Source organism: Meriones unguiculatus, chromosome 2, assembly GCF_030254825.1.
Source record: "Meriones unguiculatus strain TT.TT164.6M chromosome 2, Bangor_MerUng_6.1, whole genome shotgun sequence".
NCBI classification, from domain to species: Eukaryota; Metazoa; Chordata; class Mammalia; order Rodentia; family Muridae; genus Meriones; species Meriones unguiculatus.
The window spans coordinates 125,093,304-125,112,504 of record NC_083350.1 but is presented as its reverse complement, the minus strand read 5'-3'; the positions used below and the strand labels follow the sequence as shown (position 1 = coordinate 125,112,504).

The 19,201-nt window shown below is 41.6% G+C and overlaps 2 protein-coding genes across 6 annotated transcripts in view; both read right to left on the bottom strand.

Annotated features, from left to right (window-relative positions):
• Ptprb (protein tyrosine phosphatase receptor type B) overlaps nucleotides 1–17,843 on the bottom strand; it is a 107,574-nt gene extending 89,731 nt beyond the window's left edge. The window contains exons 1-3 of the mRNA XM_021656151.2: nucleotides 17,277–17,843; nucleotides 15,440–15,835; nucleotides 8,265–8,518 (exon numbers count right to left, since the gene is read on the bottom strand). Coding sequence (XP_021511826.1) covers nucleotides 8,265–8,518; nucleotides 15,440–15,835; nucleotides 17,277–17,331 — 705 coding nt within the window. The 5' untranslated portion in view covers nucleotides 17,332–17,843. The remainder of the gene's footprint in view (nucleotides 1–8,264; nucleotides 8,519–15,439; nucleotides 15,836–17,276) is intronic.
• Nucleotides 17,844–17,979: 136 nt separating this feature from the next.
• Ptprr (protein tyrosine phosphatase receptor type R) overlaps nucleotides 17,980–19,201 on the bottom strand; it is a 279,114-nt gene continuing 277,892 nt past the window's right edge. For all 5 annotated transcript variants that reach the window (XM_060378077.1, XM_060378078.1, XM_021656159.2 and 2 more), the window contains one exon: nucleotides 17,980–19,182. In XM_060378077.1, coding sequence (XP_060234060.1) covers nucleotides 19,089–19,182 — 94 coding nt within the window. In that variant the 3' untranslated portion in view covers nucleotides 17,980–19,088. The remainder of the gene's footprint in view (nucleotides 19,183–19,201) is intronic.

Genomic DNA, 19,201 nt, shown 5'->3' with positions numbered 1-19,201 from the left:
AATCAAAGACATATTTTAAATATTCTGTGGGTCACATTGTTTCCCTGTGAATTCTGTAGATGTTACAAAGAAGAGCCTTATAACGTGGTCAACATAGATGAATTCTGGCTTTTACAACAAGATATTAATATTGCTTTAAAAATCAAAATAAGAAGGCAATACCGAGAGAAACTAGATCTTTTTCTTGTTTGTTTGTTTTTTTTTAAAGCTTGAATTTTGAATGAAAATAAAATCAAAAGATGGAGCCGTGATGGCCCTACATTCTGCCTGTCTTGGTTATGTATAACTCAATACAGTTCCCTTACCCCACCCTTCTCTCTTGGGTGAGGCAGAGCATCTCTCTGATCTCTTAGTGTTGAGCTGCCAGTGATCAAAGCAGAAGATCAAAGAACCTTATCATGATTTCCACAAATGCAATGTTTAACCCATCAGCCAGAATACAGAGCGCTGGAAGGAAGGAGCTCTGGTCTTCATTACCTCCTCCGCATCCCCAGGTCGTGATGACTGGATTTCTGTCATATGCTGACATAATAAACCTTTACACTCTTCCACTAAACAAGGGCTTGGCTAAGAATTATGCCCAAATCTTCCACAAAATAACCTCCTCACGCATCCCGGTGCAGAATTAGAACTGTCATCAGCAAAGTCTCCAGTATGTAGCCCCCAAGCCTTAGAAGAAATTGGCATCCATGAAGCAATTGTTCCGTAGGGGTGGGCACCAAGTCTGTGTGAAGCTAGTGGTTCTCAACAACCAGGACACATTGTCTGAAACTGCTACTTGTACCAACAAGATCAGGACCCTCAACAAACTATGCCCATAGCTGTGAGTTCTAGCCATTGTTCTGCTTTCTTTTCTGGTCTTATCGCCCCCACTTTCACAGTCTTGCAGAGAGAAGAGCCAACAGGGAAATCCAGAGACATACATCCCCAACAGCAGGCATGTAACAAGGCCCAAATCTATGAGGGATATGAAACAAGGGACATGATAGTAACGGGGAACAGAAGTGGCTGCAGAAGGAGGTTCTCATCTGGACCTACTGTGTTCAGCTGCCGGCTCCCTTCAAGGGCAGGAGAAATGTAAGCAGATTGTTACTTCAGTCCCGGCTCCTGGCATTCATGGTATTTCTCCTTCCAGCTACTTTTCACCATATTCTACAGGAGTGTGTGTGTTGGGGGGGGGGAAGAGGTGTGTGTTCAAAGCTGTTATTCTGTGCCTGGAATCTGAAAGTGCAACTGATAGCTGGGGTAAACTGTAAAGATTTAAAGTACTTAGCAGTTCTCCCTTTATCTTATCTTTTCTTCATACTTATCATGCAGCTTAGCAGCCAGCTCTGACTTTTGGCTTCGCTGACTTTTTTTTTTTCTCCAAATTCATCTAATTTCTTTTGTATTGTGGGTGTCTATCTCTCCTCCCCTTCTTCCTCCCAGCCTCCCCAAGCTCCACTGTCTGTCACCCCAGTTCCTGAAGAAGAGGCATCTTGGTGCGTCTCGGCCACTGACCTAAGCTTCCTGTGGATGGCAGCCTCCGAAAGCCCACCCAGCAAACTTCATTTTGATCTCTTTTTATTTTAAAAGTAATTATTTTGAAATAATCGCACACTAACAGGCGAACTGTAAGGCTTTTACCCAGGGTTCCTACAACCCTTTCCTGGACCTACCATCACTCTCTCACTGTCTCTGTCTCCTTCCCATTCATATCACCCTTGAGTTTTGCGATATGGACTTAACTGATCTTGTTCTTTGAACCACTCCAGGTGTTCTTCTGTGACATCTGTCTTCCCCCATAGTTGACTGATGTTTCCTTGCGTCTGACTTCAGGTTCTACAGCCCCTGCAGTGCTCTCTCTAAGAAGTAGGTCATTCAGTTATCTCCCAACCCGCCACAAACTTGCACTTCAGGCAACGCTGATTTAGGAGCTGTGAAGCGGACTCCCAGAACTGCAGCTTTAAAACCTGTGCAGGAGATTGTGGCCCATGCAGCCAGGGCGAAGGGTCATAGAATTTCCCTAATATTTGGCTTCTCTGTGGGTCTTAGTTTTCTATCCTTTAGTCATTCTCCTTCTCCCTGCATCAGCCCTTGTTCCAGTACATCTCATCTGCTCAGAGGCAACAGTGTGCCAGAGAAAGGTAGCATGTCAGCCAGCCACCTCAACGCGTACGGCCTGCTCCATGGCTGCATCTTAGGTGTGTGGGTGTCTATTTGTGTGTGTCTCTATGTGTGTGTGTCTCTATGTGTGTTTTATGTCATGACAAACCATCAGCCCAGCTTCCCTGTGAACAAAATGGAAGGCAATCCAACTATCTGTCATTAAAGGAAAAATGGAAGGAAAACAAAAAGGAATCCTTCAATTTTTAAGGCTGGAGGGGTTAGGTGAATTTTAAATTCAATTGTGCTATTAGCAGATGGCCACCCACTTTAACTGAGTAATCAAGAAACTGCAGGTGGAATTAGGATTGGATGCTGCTGACAATGAGGTAGGGGCTTTCAGGCACACATTAATATCACAAGGATGTTACTTCCTGCTTTTTAAACATCTCCACGCGGGGCCTGAGAAGCTGGCTTGCTCAGCTGCTCAGACCATGTTCTGAGGGCTGGAGTTCAGTCCCCAGGTTGGGTGGCTCACAACCGCCTGTAACTCCACCTCCAGGGGAATCAGGCATCTCTGGGCTCTGAGGGTCCTGCACTCTCACGTGCACGTACCTCGCCTCCCCCTACACCCGTAATTAAAAATAATAAAAATAAACATTAAAAATAATCTCATCAGTCTCATGGTCTGTGATATCTGATTCCACTCATAATAGACAGTCTACGTGTCATGTGGGTACTCTGAGGATGATTTGCATTTGCCCTCTAGACTAGAGGTTCTCAACCTGTGGGGTCACAACCTTTTGGGGGTTCAAATGACCTTTTCACAGGCGTCACCTAAAACCATCAGAAAACACAGATTATTTACATTACGGTTCATGACAGCAGCAAAACTATAGTTATGAAGCAGCAGCAAAATGATTTTATAGATCACAGCATTAGGAAGGTTGAGAACTGCTGCCCTAGGCAGGGGGATGCTGTCTGTCCACACAGCGGGGGTGACAGTCGGGCTAAGTGTACTAAGTGACCCAGTAAAGGAGGTTTGCACCCTTTACTACCTGGGCTCATAGAGAACTTTCTGCACTTGCCTCCTCACTCCTTCGGAGCCTAGTGTGAACTGGGCTGTGATCTCTTTGAAGGCCAAATGGAAGGAAATGCAGAACTGTGAGAGCTTAGCCCAGCATCACAATGGCTATTCACCAACAGAGGAAGCGCTGCTCTCCTCCACCCGCCCCCCCCCCTCCCCAGGCCAGCACAAGGGCGGGGTGGGAGAGGAGGCAGGCAGTGAACCTCTAGGCAAGATTTATAAGTAGTGGTATCAGAACCAGCCAGTAACCTTATATTTTTATGCACAGTCAGCACTTTATCCCTTCTAGAGAATTTTCACAGAATATGCTAGCTCACCTGGGTTCTTCAGTCCTGCAGTCAGCTAGGGTAGGAATGATAAAACAAAGACTAAAAAGAGTCAATATTATTAAATACTCAGTTAAGAACAACTAGCGTGCCAAGGTGATTTTGTTGTTGTTTGTTTTTCAAGACAGGTTTTCTCTGTGTAGCCCTGGCTGTCCTAGAACTCAATCTGTAGACCTGGCTGACCTTGAATTTACAGAGATCTGCGAGCCTCTGCCTCCCGAGTGCTGGGACTAAGGGCATGTGCCACCACCGCTGGCCCAAGGTGATTTCTTTAATCAGACTTTTATTCTCACAACCTTACTAGGCAGATGAATTCACTAAATAATTTTCATTTCATAGAAGGAAATACTTGGGTAGAAACTGCCAGGGCATACACTAGATTTTGTTGAAACCAAAACCTTAGATAGTTAAGAAACACAGAGAAAGAGACAGAAACAGAGACAGAGAGACAGAGAAACAGAGAGGGAGAGAGAGTTAGCTACAGAATTTGATACCAAATCTTGGTCCAAATATACAGCCTTTCACAGTCAAATCCATCACATTGGCAAGGGAGGGTATGAGAAAAGGGGGAAAGGTAAAGAAAAGACACATGCTACATCCTCAAAAAGTGAGTGTAGGATCATTTTGTGTGATTGCTGAGGGGTGATAGTTGCAGTTCAAATATGTCTTCCTTGGCATTTGCCTGGATGAACAGGAATTACGTATTAGAGAGTATGGGGGCAGAGTGTGTATGTGTATACACTCTTGCTTTTTTTCATTTTTTTATAATTTTATTTTTTTATATCAATCACAGGTTATTCACTTTGTATCCCAGCTGTAGCCCCCTCCCTCATTCCCTCCCAATCCCACTCTCCCTCTCTCATCTCCTCCCTGCCCCTTTCCAAGTCCACACACTGCACTCCCGGAGAAGATAAACAAGAAAGAGGACCCAGGGTAAGATGATCAATCCTCACTTAGAAAGACAAATGGGATGGACATGGGAAGTAGGAGAAAACAAGTAACAGGACAAGAGCCTACCGCAGAGGGCCTCTGAAAGACTCTGCCTAGCTGTGTACCAAAGCAGATGCTGAGATTCATAACCAAACCTTTGGCTATTTTTCTTCTTAATCATTTGAGCCCGTCATTGGGTTTTAACCTCTGTGTATCTCAGCTAGAAATCTGCAAAACAGAGCCTATGATGACAGCAATGGTGATGATGATGGTTAGATACAGTTTCTTGTTTGATGCCCAACAACATGTATGTTCCTTTGCACTGTGAGTCTGCTGCTGCTTCCATCAAGAAGCAGCACCTGTTGGCCTATTCCTTGAATCTGGGCTGGTTTGTGGCTTGTTTTAGCCCTCAAATGTGGCAGAAGTAGCCTTGTGTGACTCCAGAGACCATCCCTCCAGAATCCTTCAGCCTTTACCTTTGGCCTTTTATGAAGCTGGGCTAACTTCCCACCATGAAAGGGAAGCTGGTATTGTTTACTGGAGGATGAGGGGTCATGAGGTGAGCCTAAAGGGCCGGCTTATAGCCAACCGCTGAACGCTAGTCATGCAAATGAGCTGTGTCTCTTAGAGTCCTGCTCACTCCTGGTGCTGTTTGCAGCTGCTACAGTGAGACCAGCATGAACCAGGAAGGGAGTCATCTACCCAACTAGATCCACCACAGATCAGTCCAGTCCACTCTGTCCCATTTCATTCCATGCCATTACCTTCACCTGCATTCTATTTTGTTCCATTCTGTCCCATTCCAAACACTTCCTTTCTTTTTCCCAAAACTTTAAACATTTTGTTCAGGTGCTTTAGTCAAATATATATAGTCAGAAACCCATCCTCAAACTCAAAAACAGTTTGCTCAACCGACAGCACAATTGAAATCTCAATCCCAAATATTCACAAGGCAGATACATAATAAAGAAAAAAAAAACAAGAGATTTAAGTATAATTTCAAACAATTGAGCTGAACTATTTTACTCTCATATTCTTCTGGTGCTCTTTGTCAAAATTACTCTCAAAGGTTATAAATTTTGAATTGTAAGTGACTCATATTAGTTTTCAAAGTATCAAACTCCAGTTGTTTATGATGAACATTTGTGAAATAATGCTCCTTTAAGTAGAGTTTGATTAGGAGGCTGGCTAGATTAGAGTTCAGAATTCTGAAAGCTGCTCTTGGAGAAACTGCCTTTGGGGAGAGCATGGTTTTTCGACCCTGACTTCACAGAGAATAGTCTATATTTTGCCTGAACTTCAAGAAAGCTAGGTCAGATACTGGTTATGTAGACTGCCTTGTTTAGGAGTTCATACAAACATTGCCGTGGGAGATGAGATTGAAAAAGATAACAAAAATAAGACAAAATAAAGACAACAACAACAATAACACCAAACCATCCCTTCTGCCCTCTCCAAGGCTGCAAAGACTGTTTGGGGCTGACCCTGTGAGCTTCATTATACAGGATTAAATCCACTTGACCAGTGATAAACTTGCAAGAGAGCTCTGTTGCAGGTTGTTCTGAACATATCTTTGCAGAGCCTGGCTGACTCTTCACCCTATTTCTTTTTTTTAATTTTATTTTTAGCATTTATTACAATTTATTCAATTTGTATCCAGGCTGTGGCCCCCTCCCTCCTCCCCTCCCAAACCCACGAACCCTCCCTCTTCTCCTCCTATGCCCCTCCCCTAGTCCACTGATAGGGGAGGTCCTCCTCCCCCTTCTATCAGACTCTAGCCTATCAGGTCTCACCAGGACTGGTTGCATTGTAGTCCTCTGTGGCCTGGCAAGGCTGCACCCACCAGGGGGAGGTGAAAATATGCTCAACTATACAACAAGGACATTTGCTCAACCATGTTCGTAGTAGCTCTATTCCTAATAGCCAGAATCTGGAAATAGCCTAGATGTCCCTCATCTGAGGAATGGATACAGAAATTGTGGTACATTTACACAATGGAATACTACTCAGCAATTAAAAACAAGGAAATCATGAAATTTGCAGGCAAATTCTGGGAACTTGAAGCGATCATCTTGAGTGAGGTAACCCAGAAGCAGAAAAACACACTATATATGCTATACATATATATAGCACATAACACAGTATATATGCTATATACTCACTCGTAAGTGGTTATTTGACCCTCTTTCTAAGATATCTCATAATGTCAGACCTGGGCCATTCTTTTTTTTCTTTTCTAAAAGACCACCTGCCTGTATTCAGGCAGATAGGTTTCTGTGGTAGTCGTTACTCAATGTTTTTGTTTGAAATATTCCCCCATCATGTACTGTCATATAGAATTAAGTTAAAATGTGAATGATTGCTCCACTAAACTAATGGTACAATGTGAGTTTTTGTTGAGGCAGATACAGCCAAAACAAAGATGTGAACATTCACTTTCAAAGAGAAGTAGCAAATACCTTATTCATGTTAGTGGATGAAATGGCTGAGGAGCTGGAGAACTGGGAAGCACCCTGATCATGGGGTGCTCCTGAAGTCACGGCTATCCCACCTCCTCTCCTTCATTTCCACTTTCCAAAGTCAGATGCTCTGAGACCACAATTTCTGAGCCAAGAGGTGGGCATAATTCAAGGTAGGAGTGAGAGGCTTTAACTGTGCTCCCATTTCTCTGTCTTAAGCCCCAAATGGGTGGAGGGATGGGCCAGACATAGATGACCTTCAAACTCAGATTTAGAGTTTGTGTTCTTGGAATAGATATTTATATTACTGGACAGAAATTGAGGGCTATGTTGGAGAGTGATGTAAAGAGTTTCCAAAAAAAGCAATAGGGCCTTCCTAACTGTTTATAGGCAAGGAAAGAACTAGGGCAGAGGGAGGAGTTATGGAAATGGGAAAGTAGAACAAAAGCAGAGTCTTGGGGGTTATTCAGTGTTCTGACTGTTTTTGTTTTGTGCTCAATAATGATAGATGTGTTCTATAGCTGGGGACCACATGTAATATTCAGTTCAATCCAATGCAAAAGCAATTAAGAGAACCAATTGGGTGGATGTCATTTGGAAGATATTGGGCTTTCACATTCTTTAATTCTTTTGGTTGTTTATTAGGAAAGAGCTAAACACTCTCAGGTGAAGTGTGAACTTTCTCTTTGTTTGTGCTATGGATTAACTCATGGTTTCACTCAAGCATATACTCATCCACCATCAAGACATACCCACATTCTTCATGGCATACTCTATTCTAATTACACCATCATTGCCCACTTTGAGGCTCAAACCTCTAAGAGCAAAGCCAAGCCAAAGAAACAACGCTCAAAACAGAGAGACTGTGTGGGTAACACCCACAAGCTACCAATGCCACTGCTCATTCACTTGACACATCTGTCGCCTTGAGGACTACCAAGATGATAGATAGGCCGTTGATGGGGAGGCGCCACGCCTTCTGCTTATCTTTACCTTCCCAAACAATTACAGCGATTCTGGATCTGCCATTGCTCTGAGATTCTTGCCCCTAGGAGCATAAATGGTCTGGAAATAAAGTACTGGTTTCAACTTCTGCTTAGTTGCTTTAGGCTATGTTTAGGACCACAAACCCCGACTTGGGTTCACAAAAACGCCAGTCTGCAAGAATACAGTATGGTATGGCAAGCCCAATTATCTTCATCTCATCAAGACGCGACGGTTTCAAAGGTTTCGTCATTATGCCCAACGCGTCTATGTGCAATTAGCGGGTAAGACACAAAATGGCTGATTCCTTAGCTAGCGCAGCGGAACTTTGAGCAAGGCAAGGGAAGGGCTTTCAGCCACCCTTCACAACGGTACCGCCCCCTCTCCTCCTACCTCTGAAGTGGTGCTGGAGAAGGGTGGGGTGGTCGATGGACTCCAGGTGGTGTCTGCCGCTCGAGCCGTGTGCAGACTGGGGAGGTCTCTCTTGCTGCTGCTTTGACTGTAGGTCTCAGCCGTGCTCCCAAGGAACGCCTCCGTGGTATTCCTAGTGTGTTCTGGGCTGTATGGGACCGTGTTTAAAGTTGTGGGAATCTGGGGAGTAGCTGAGTTTCTAGCAATCCGCACTGAGACTTCTGTTCCCAGGCCAGCTGAGGAGAAGAGAGGACAGTGGCAAAACTAACAAACAAACAAACAACCCAATCATTCTCACATTGTTCAAATTTTATGTCAATTCATCACATAAAATGATTTTGTTTTGAGATAGGATATCACCTGTTTCAGACTGATCTTGAACCTGCTATGTGGCCAGAGGCTGTTGAACTCCTGATCATACTACCCCTACTTTCTAAGTGTTGATGTTACATTTGTGGACCACCATGTCTGGTGTATACAGTGTTAGGGCTCTAACCCAGGGCATCATGCTGGCTAGGCCAGGCCAGCATTTTACTAACTGGGACACATTCCCAGTACCACATAAAAACAATTTTTTGTATGTGTGTAGAAAAAAAAAAAGCCCCTTCAGTAAGAAGCCTGTAGATAAATTTAGTTGTATAAAAAAAAAAAAAAAAACAAAACCAAAGATCAGTGTATTATAATATCTACACACTTTCTAGTTTTCCCATCCTTCGTTCATGTTATGTGGTTGAGAGGGAGAGTTACGAAATCTGTTATATGAAAAGGCCAGTGCTGCATGCATAGAAGACGGAGGTCAAATTTTTTCTGCGAACGTCTAGATCTCTGAGTTGATCTCAGGAGTGGTCCAGGGTCTCCAAAGATCTAGCCAGGCTTCTGCGCTTAGGAAACTCACAGGGTGCTGTGGGGCAACTGTCACAGACTTCGTCAGCTTCTCAAAGCGGGTGTGAAACAGAACTGTACCCTGACAGCCATTGCTAGTGACTTCCCTAACTATGTCATAGAGAATGGCTCCCCGTGGGGCCATGATGCAAACATTCATGAAAGTTAATTTTTGTTTTTAATTTATTTTAAATGCTATATAAAAACGTGAAATTATGTATTAACGGAGTATTATTGATGTTTAGTTTCTGCATATATTACACAATGTTTAAATCAGATTACCGCATCTTTCTCTTCAAACATATTTTTAAAATATGTTTTAGAATCTTTTTCTTTTTGGTTTTTGAATGTTCAGTACATTCCTTATTACTGCTGACTGTCAAGCAGCACATCAGGATGTCTTGTTCCTGTCTAACTATAACATAGTGTCTGCTGGTGGGAAGTGTTTTTAATTCTGACTCTTCAATTATGTTGAAAATTTCTCCCCCCATTTCTTTTTCCCTTCCTCTCCTCTCTCTCTCTCTCTCTCCCTTTGAGACAGGATTTCTCTGTGTAGCCCTGGCTGTCCTGGAACTAACTCTTTAGACCAGGCTGATCTCAAACTCAGAGATCTTCCTGCCTCTGCCTCCAAGTTCTGGGATTAAAGGTGTGTGCCACCCAGCAAGGTTGTTGTATTTTCTTTTGAAAGAACAGCTAGTGATTTAGGGTATATGAGCTGGTGGGCTAAATTTCCCATATTGAAAAACAAACAAACAACATCAGTTCACCTCGCCATAACTACAACAACAAAAAAGTGCTCTTCTTACATTTTTGACAAGTTCCCAGGTGATGCCTCTACTGGCCTGTGAGTAGCTGTGTAGCATATTCTAGGCCAAAGCCACACAAAATAAACGATTGGAAAATTCTGCAAATGACTGGCTGACAGGGTATGTTTGGATGTTTCACCGGCTTTGGCGATGTTGAGTTATAAACCCCACAGAATCCTGTATCTGGCATTCATCTATCTATCTATCTATCTATCTATCTATCTATCTATCTATCTATCTATCACTTTGAGGATTGTGGGCTTTAAGAATCTGAGCAACAGTTTTGCTTTTCATTACTTCTTTACTTGTTCATTTAATTTAATGATTAGGCAACCACTACATGCAAAGTCGCCCCTCCCCTTAAAGAAGGGCTTAAGCTTGGACTTTCTAATCATCTTTACTTATCCCTCTTTTGAGTCCCATTTTTTCCCATTCTTATTTTACCTGACTAGTACGTTTCATATGGCAATGCATGTCAAGAAGAGGGGCCGAGGAACAAAAAAGGTTCACGGCAGAAAAGATCCATTTATGACTTAACAAGATATAAGTAGATATTCTCATAAAAGTTAATGAAGTAACCATGGTAATTAAGCATTTTTCTTTCTTGAGATACAAAGGGCCGTGCGAAGAACTTTGCATAGTTTTGGGCGGATTTGGCAAAAAGAAATATAAGACACCAGTTAAATTCGAAGTTCAGGTAATAATATTTTAGGATAATTGAGCATATTTATATAGTGCTAATAAATGATTCAAGAATTATATACCATACTGTGTATTACAAATATACTTAAAATTTATCTGAAATTCAAACATAAGTGGGTGTCCATGTGTATTGTCAGCAATCTTGCTTATATGTCTACTAAATCTACACTTTGATAGCTTTCTGAATATATTTTTTTCAGTTTATTTTATTTTTTTTTTACTTTCACATCATTTAATACTATCATTGCCTTGGACTAGAGTTATATACTTGAGATTTAGCTCAGGGTGCCTTCTCATGGCAAATTTGACCATAGTTCTACCTGAGACTTCTTCACAACTGTTGAGAAACAGTCTTAATTTCTCAGTCTTGCTTTCAGACTTTAAAGATTAAATGTTTTCTTCACCAGGCATCTGTTAGTGTGGAGATGGGAGGTGGATGGAGCTCAGCATCTCTCTCACCTTCAGCTTTGGCCAGTGCTAACTGGTCCTAAGTTAAGGACCACCTAAAACAATTTTAACTCTCAGATTCTTTTAAAAAGAATGGGTTAGGACCCAAATCAAGCTTCCAAATACCTAGCATGCAATAACTTTTTTTTTTCTGTATGCCAACCTATGCCTCCTTTACTAGAAAACAGTTGGTAAGTTTTTATCATAAGAACTTAAAAAATATATTAGCCAAGAGGCACAACCAGTGGATGAAACTACACTCTCCCAAAGATGAATAAATGATCAAAACCATCTGGAGATTTGTTCTGTAAAGAGCATTGCAGATGTGACCACTGCATATAGCTTTTGGCTTTTTTTTTTTTTTTTTTTTGTGGAGAAAACCCTCAAACTTCTGCCATTATCTTTAATCACTCTCACATATTTTAAAAATACCTCAGACCAAACATATCCACTATCCATTTTAGGCAACCCCCTCCTATTTTTTTTTTTTTTTTTTGCCAAAAACATATTTAACTCTAATATCTCCTTATTTTATGTCTGTATGTTTGCCTGGTATGATTTAAAAGCTAAAGAAATTTTAGCCTGAACATTTAATTTCCATAATCTGTGAATTTTGAAACAGGGATTTGTAAAGATAATTGGTGTCTGAGCCACCTTTAAAGTTTGCCTGTCTTAGCCTCCCTCTAGAAACTGCGATTCAGTGGATTTGGTGTGGGTCCCAGACTCTGCATTTGTAACAGATGGCCTGGATGATGATTCTAGTCTATGGCTTTGCCGTATACACATTACGAACCAAAATGCAGTCCCAATGTCTACTTCTCTGTCTCTCTCTCTGCTCTTTCTGTCTCTGTCTTCTCTCTCCATCCCTCTCTCCCTCTCCTTTCTCTGACAAGGTCTCATATTAATAGCTGGAGCTGGCCATGGACTCCCATCCTTTTCCTCCACTTTACAAGTTCTGGAGTTAACAGTGTTACAGACCAGTAATTGTGATAATTTCTTATGGTATTGAAAGTTTATAAAATAGATGGAAAGAAAATCCTTGTAATAAATATACAAGACTCTCAAAGTAAGCTCTTTTTTTTTTTTTATTACTGAACTCTCTGTTGGAATAGACGTATGAAATGATTCTAAAAATAGTAGGCCTGTAGATGTTTGGCTGCCCACAGTATCTTCGAATATTCTATGGAAGTGTGCAGACATTTCCCAATCCGTGAAAGAGGAAGATGTTTTGACGGTGGCAAGGAAAAGTTCTTACACAATGGAACAATATGCTCAAGCTATTTTTAACGTTTTATTGTGCCATTGCTACTACATTGTTTTCACATTATAGTGAAATTCTTCGTAGAACACAATTTAAGACCAGTGGGGCACTGTGTGCTCAATCTGAAGCTTACTTTTTTCACTAATGTTGTTACTAGCTCTTAGTTAGGGCAAGTTTGCCCGTAAGATGCTATGTGCTGACTCTAGCAGTTCAAGACCATCTTTTGAATACTTTCCCAAAGGGCAACAAAATAATCAGTCTCAGGAATAATCATTAACTAAGGTTTCTGTATAATGAAAAGGACAATAATCAAATTAGTTTCTCATCTTCAAACGATATAAATAACATCCAAGCATGTCAAAAAAAAAGTAACTTGTATTACAGTCCTTTTATGATAAGAAATTTTAACTGTATTTCTGCTCTGGAGAGAGATGTCAAATATAATGAAATATGACGTGTCTATCAAAAGAGAGTAAATTAAGTGGACGAGCTAACACTGACGTTGACAATAAGGGAAAGATGACATACACACCTACACTCCAAACAGTATTGGGCTTCCTAAAAATGGAGGAGAAAGGATGGGAATTATAGTAGTTTAGTAGGAAATGTTCAAGATGATCACCATTCAGAAAATGTAGTCAGTGAAATAAAGGGCATGCTTAAAAATATATGCCTAAATTACTTTATAAATACCCAGTTGGAAAGAAAGTAAAAATTAACAGGTGAAAATTCATGCCAACACAAGGCACAGTAAAAAAAAAAAAAAAAACAAAAACAAAGAGCACAGCAATTAATCTGTAATGGAAGAAGGAATACTATGGGTTACATTATGAGCCTTGGCTTTTCAGTTTTTAGCCAGGGAGATCGGCTTTTTGGAGACCCTGATTTGTTGCCATCTGTATGGCCCACAGTAGTTGCATTAGAGTCCTGTTTTTAAAAATTGCCTTAAAATAGTGATTTGAGAAAAATATTTATTTTCAACCTGGTTCAGGTTGGGTGTGGTAGCTGGAATCTCTGCACTTGGGAGGAGGAATCCTCTCAGGAAGGGCCCACTGTTGGTGAGTTTCTGGCCAGTCTGGGCTACACAGTAAGAGCTGGTCTCAAAGAACCAAGGCCTTGCATTCAGCGTGGAGATAAACACTTGCCTCACATGACTTGAGGTGAGAGAAGGATCCTATTTCCTGCGGGTAACAGTACAACTGCTACATTTATCACGGTTTTATGCCATCCAGGACAGACCTGAACACACCAGCCACAGGGGAGACACTGGGCAGGATGGCTCTCTGTGCTGCATACTTTCTGATAGAATCGAACTTTCTAACAGACTACTGCATTTTTACCCTCTTTGCATAGTCAGAACTGGTGCAAGAATCGAGACCGTAAACCTCAGTGTCTTCTGCAGAAGAGCCTTCAGCCAGCAGCGACTAACACACGTGTGTAGGAGTGACACAACACTGTTTAAAGATTAGCATGGTAGAAAAGTGTAACTCAGCCTCAGAGGTGGCTAACCAACCAACCAACCGACCAAACAAACAAACAAACAAAAAACCTTAAAGTATGGTGGATGCTGATCCCCAAAAGGACTATGGCCCCACATTGGTGTTAGTACAAGTGTGCAGTTCTTGATGCAGAATATTGAGATAAATGTGGAGGGAGAACAGTGTCAAGGAATCTTGGGAATCTGTGCTTTTAGTAAATTCTGCCTTTTCCCCATGGCATTGTCATACAACCAGCCAAAAGAAAACCAGTGGCTCAGCACTGGGACCACCTGGGGAGTACTGGGAAGGACTGGGAAACACTGAGATGAGATGCACGCTTATAAGAGATGAACATCAGTAAAGGACTTAACTTGGATTTAGAACATTTATTACATCTTGATGAACCTCAGTCTCTGTATGGAAACTCATTTCTAAGTGATTCTCCCAGCAGTTGGTAGGGCTCTTTCATGCCCACTGAACTGTGACTCTGAGCTTTGTCTGTCATGACTTCCTGAGCCAACCTCTAGTGGAGGAGCTGATATGCTATAAAAGCAGCTAACTTCAAGAGAAGATGAAGTACATATTTATTCCACAGACATTCCTCTTTAGGACTAATTATGCATGGAACCAAGAATTTGTGCATGCATATACAAATATTTATGTATATTTATCATGTGGGGGACACCAGTGATCAACAAATTAGAAAAACCTATGATTACACACTGGCTTTTACTATTAAAAAAATAAAATAAAAAAGCGTGTTATCTCCCAATGAACATCGATATGAGAGAGCTTCAAAAGCATGGCTTAGTCCCACCTCTGCCTTGTGAACCTCCATTTTCTTTAATATTCCTCCTCCCCAGAGGATAGAGGTTTCCAGGCCAGAAGAACCTAATTTCTAGGCCACTAACTTTAGTCATTATGTGCTCATGCTGTGTATATGCCTAGATGTATATTCTAATACTCAGTAGTGCTTGATCATAGCGTCTGGCACAAAAGAGGGACTCAAGAAGCTTTTTTTTTTTTTTTTTTTTTTTTTTTTTTTTTGATCTGAGGAGATGACTCAGTAGGTATGAAGACCTGAGTTCAGATCTCCAAGAACCTTTGGACAGCACAGGTTCAATAGCCCAGTGTCAGCTCTCCTGCTGTGAGGTGAGAGGCAGAGACAGGAGGGTTTGTAGAGGCTTGTGTGCCCTAGCTAGTGTGGTGGGTGTGGAGGTGAACAACAAGAGATACTGCCTCAAATAAGGTGGAAGCCAAGGAGTAAGACCCAAGGTGGCCCTCTGACCTTCCGACCTTTCTACAAGGGAGAAGTAGTATTCACAAGAGACTGCCAGCATACATGGGCACACGTTTTAAAATTTGAGTAAGTACAAAAAAGGAAGGGAAGGTAAATAACAAAGGCGGAGATGTTGCTGACTTTAATGAGGATAACGAAGTTTTCCCCTCTTGGACACCAGTTAATAAGCTTCTGTTGGTAAACGTATGTATCTCCCAAAGGAAATGGGTTGGAGCACATGGCTCTCCCTGGCCTTTGAGAAGACAAGACAGCAGAATGACTTCCAGAACTGACGCACTCACCTTGCTTTAGACAGAGGCTTTCATTGACCAGTTTCCCCTCCTTGTTGAAGTCTAATTTCATCCAGCTGTCGAGGTATTTACTGATTTTCCTGACCACTACTTTACGGTTTTGTTTCTTGAGAAAGAGAGAGGTATTTTCCACCTCAAGGAAACCTTCTTGATCATGGCAGGTCCATCGGGGTGCCTGGGCACAGGGAGTGGCGACTGCTGGTTGGAAGGGGCCCCTTGAGGAGTTGGAGATGCCCAGGCACAGTCCAGATTTAACATGGAAGAACTTCCCGTTCTCGGTTGACAGCCACTGTTGGTTCTGGCTGGTGCCATCGCACGAGCCCATGATCACTTTCTGATTTATGGAGAGGCATTGCTGTTTACGTACATGGACTATCTGGAACCCCTCTGGAAGATGAAAGACTTATGAAGTACTGTGTAAGGGCCATTAAATAGCGAAATCAGCCAAATTAAAAATGCCAGTTTTACTTATACTTTAATCTTTCTAGCACTGCAAGTGAATTCTCTTGGCTTTAGCTCACGTGACCTAAAATCCTAAGGTGAAGAGCTAGCAAATAATCCCCCAAACCCAACCCACCAACCGAAAACATCTTCCCAAACTCAACCAATCAAGCAAGTAATCAAGCTACCAAAAACACTCTCCCAAATCAATCAGTCAACCCACCAATAAAATAAGCCAACACCAGAAACAATAACAAAATGGATATCTTCAGGGTGACAATGGAAAATGTCAAAACATCGTACGTAGCGCTTCCCTGCTAAACTTTTGTATGATTTAGTAGGAACATTATCCCCCACTGGAAAAATGAAAGGAATCTTGGAAGAGAAACAAAGTCATCCAAAGATTATGGCTTTTCATTGGATGAGGAAGGACAAAAACAGAGAGTGGCGTGTGCATTATCAAAATCAATTCAGTATACAGTTTTGTCCCTTTAACCCTCTGGTCCTTTTTATATCATAGCCTCGTTCCATTATGTCTGAGAAGACATGCCTCCTTCTCAGTCACAGCTCACAGAGTAAGTCAATATTTGTTTACAAGTTGCACAGTCTGAATAAATACTTTTAAAATTGGGTCCTTTTATTAAAAGACAGAAATACAAGGGATCCCCCATTTTCCAAGCACAACTTTGCTGGTAGTGAAAAACCAAAGTATTGATTAACAGAGGCTGAGCTCCTGCACTCCTGCAGAGAAGCATTGATTCTGTGACAATGTCTATAGTTTTCCACCAAATATGAGCACGTTAAAAAAAAAGTCAGTACTTCTTGAAGACTAAATGCCCAATTTTTAAACATTCACAAATAAAATATCCATGCTCAGTAATAATTTTCAATGAGTTTTAACCTAAACTACCTAGTTTTCTCATGGAAATATTCAATCCTTCCAAATGACAACTTCCAAGTAAAACATATTTCTTTACTCTCTTCAATCACATTCCTTATGAATATATTTTTCTTCAACATGAAAGAAAGTAAAACTATAACCTGACTGGGGGGGAAAACCCAGAGAATGCTATAGACTGTTAAATAGACTGTTACAAATAAACAATAAAAGATGTCTGGCAAGGGTTCCTTACTCTGAGGCCCATCTTTTTAGAGGCTGAGTTGTGCCAGGCACTTGGTAAACACTTATTTTCTTTCAGAGCGAAATCTCAGGAGTGTGGCCAGAGCTGTCTCCTTTTACCCACCCCACTCCTCATCGTCTTTGGGTATACTGCTGTGGAGACCTGGCTCCAATTCTGACTTATTTCAGAGACTTTTCCCAAGGCTACCAGCCTCCTTGGCTAACTCTGAGAGAGATGTCTCAGGAAACAGAGGAAGACCCACTCACCCAAGCTCCTGAGGACCAGGCAGGTTAGAATCGTCACGTAAAATTCAGCCTCCATTTTCCACTTAACAACGGTTCATGCTTCACTTGGGAGAAAAAAATTCTCCCAGATAAGAGAGGCAAAGAGTAGGAAGGAAATGTGCTTCATGGAGAGGGGAAAAGTCAGTGACACACTTCCTCCAATTGAATTGTTTGGGGGGAAGTTTTACACCAGTGTCCTTTTGTCTGTTTCCTTAGAAAGACGGGATAATGATCATGTCTTTTTAAAATGTAAAGCCAGCCACCAGGAGCCAGAATAACTCCAGAAGTCTTCCCCCTGCCATCCCTTTGGCACATGATTCCGACTTATAAACTCAAGATGGAGAGAGAGAATTGTCATGTTAGATAACTGAGTCTTCCTGCATCACGCTTCTTTTCAGGTGATGTGATTCTGCCCAATATACGTAAGCCGTGTCATTTATGGGTCTGTGACAAGTCATATAAAGACACAAACATGCACTGTTTGTAAAATGAGATGCTGGCGTCTATAAGGAAAACCTCATTATCACACAAGCGATTATAAGATTGCATTTGGAGAGAGTCATCTCCCTGCCCCCCCAGGAGGAGGAAAAGACTGAAATTAAAGCCACCATATTCTCCACTTCAGTTTACCCTTATGATGGCCTTTTTCAAATGGAGGTAAGAAAAAAATATTCTTCACTCAATATTTAGTGTTAAGAGTCATTTATTGGTAGTAGGAAAGAAAGTCAACTTTGCTGCAATGAAAATTCACGTATGAGCAGAGCATCTCATGTTGCTGAGTGCAGTTACTTTGCCTTCATCTGTCTCTTGAGGAACAAACCCTTTTAGAAATGTAGGGACATGCATGACAGAGTCCTCAGAAGAACTTTGGGAACAAAACAGGTTGGAGCATCCCCAAAGGGCACCTGCCTTTTATTGGGAGAGGGAATCCAGGTAGACAGCATATTCAAAAATCCCTTTAGTAAAAGAGAGATGAACATTTAAAATTATCAATACTTTATAGTTACTATAAATTTGTTTATCCCCCTTTAAAGTAAAACAAGTCACAATGTAGAAATATAGTGGTTCGAGTTACGGAACAGGAGCCACTCTATGCCTAATAATAGAATATATATGTATATATATTCACACACACACACATATATATCCAATGACAATCATTGTGCTCTGTAATTGATCCATAGAAGGTACTATAAATACACATTTAATAGATATAATCCAGACACATTTTCATATAAAATAGTTACTGTATTTGATTTTTTTTTTTCCAAAAACAAAAAACATATTTGTTAAAAATTCGTTATCGATCACTTGCAACTTTAGCAGCAAGATTCTGGTAACTGAGATAGGTAATAGCACTTAAAACAGGAACAGTTGAACAGCTGACAGTCCAGTCACAAGACAGGCCTTATGAACAGTAGAGCATCTAAACACGTGATGACGATGTCTTCAGCAGCAATTCCCGTCACCACGATGACAGTCACTGATGATTACGTACATAGATTCTGTGTGGCAGAGTCAACACAGACAGAACAAAAGCCTCCTTAGGCTGTGTGAGAAACTGTCACAGCCCCATCAGCATCGGACCTCTGAGACAATTTGGGGGCTGCCTCCAAATGCATTCCTATACACAAAGGGCCGGCAATCTTTTCTGTTGCCTGGTCTTCCACAATCCATGCCTCAGGCTGGCTTTAGGGCCTCCTCATCCATTGCGGGAAGCTCCTTCTAGGAGCCTCCGGTAGGTGATTTGGTTTATAATCCATGAGAGGTTGACGCTCTGGTAAGCCTTCAGAGTCACTGGACAGTTTCTGGTGGGAGTCTGCTCTCGAACAGGCACAGCGCGTGGTGCAGGAATTCATACTGCTCACTGGTTTGGACCATGCCACCCCTGCATGGAAGAGAGCCAA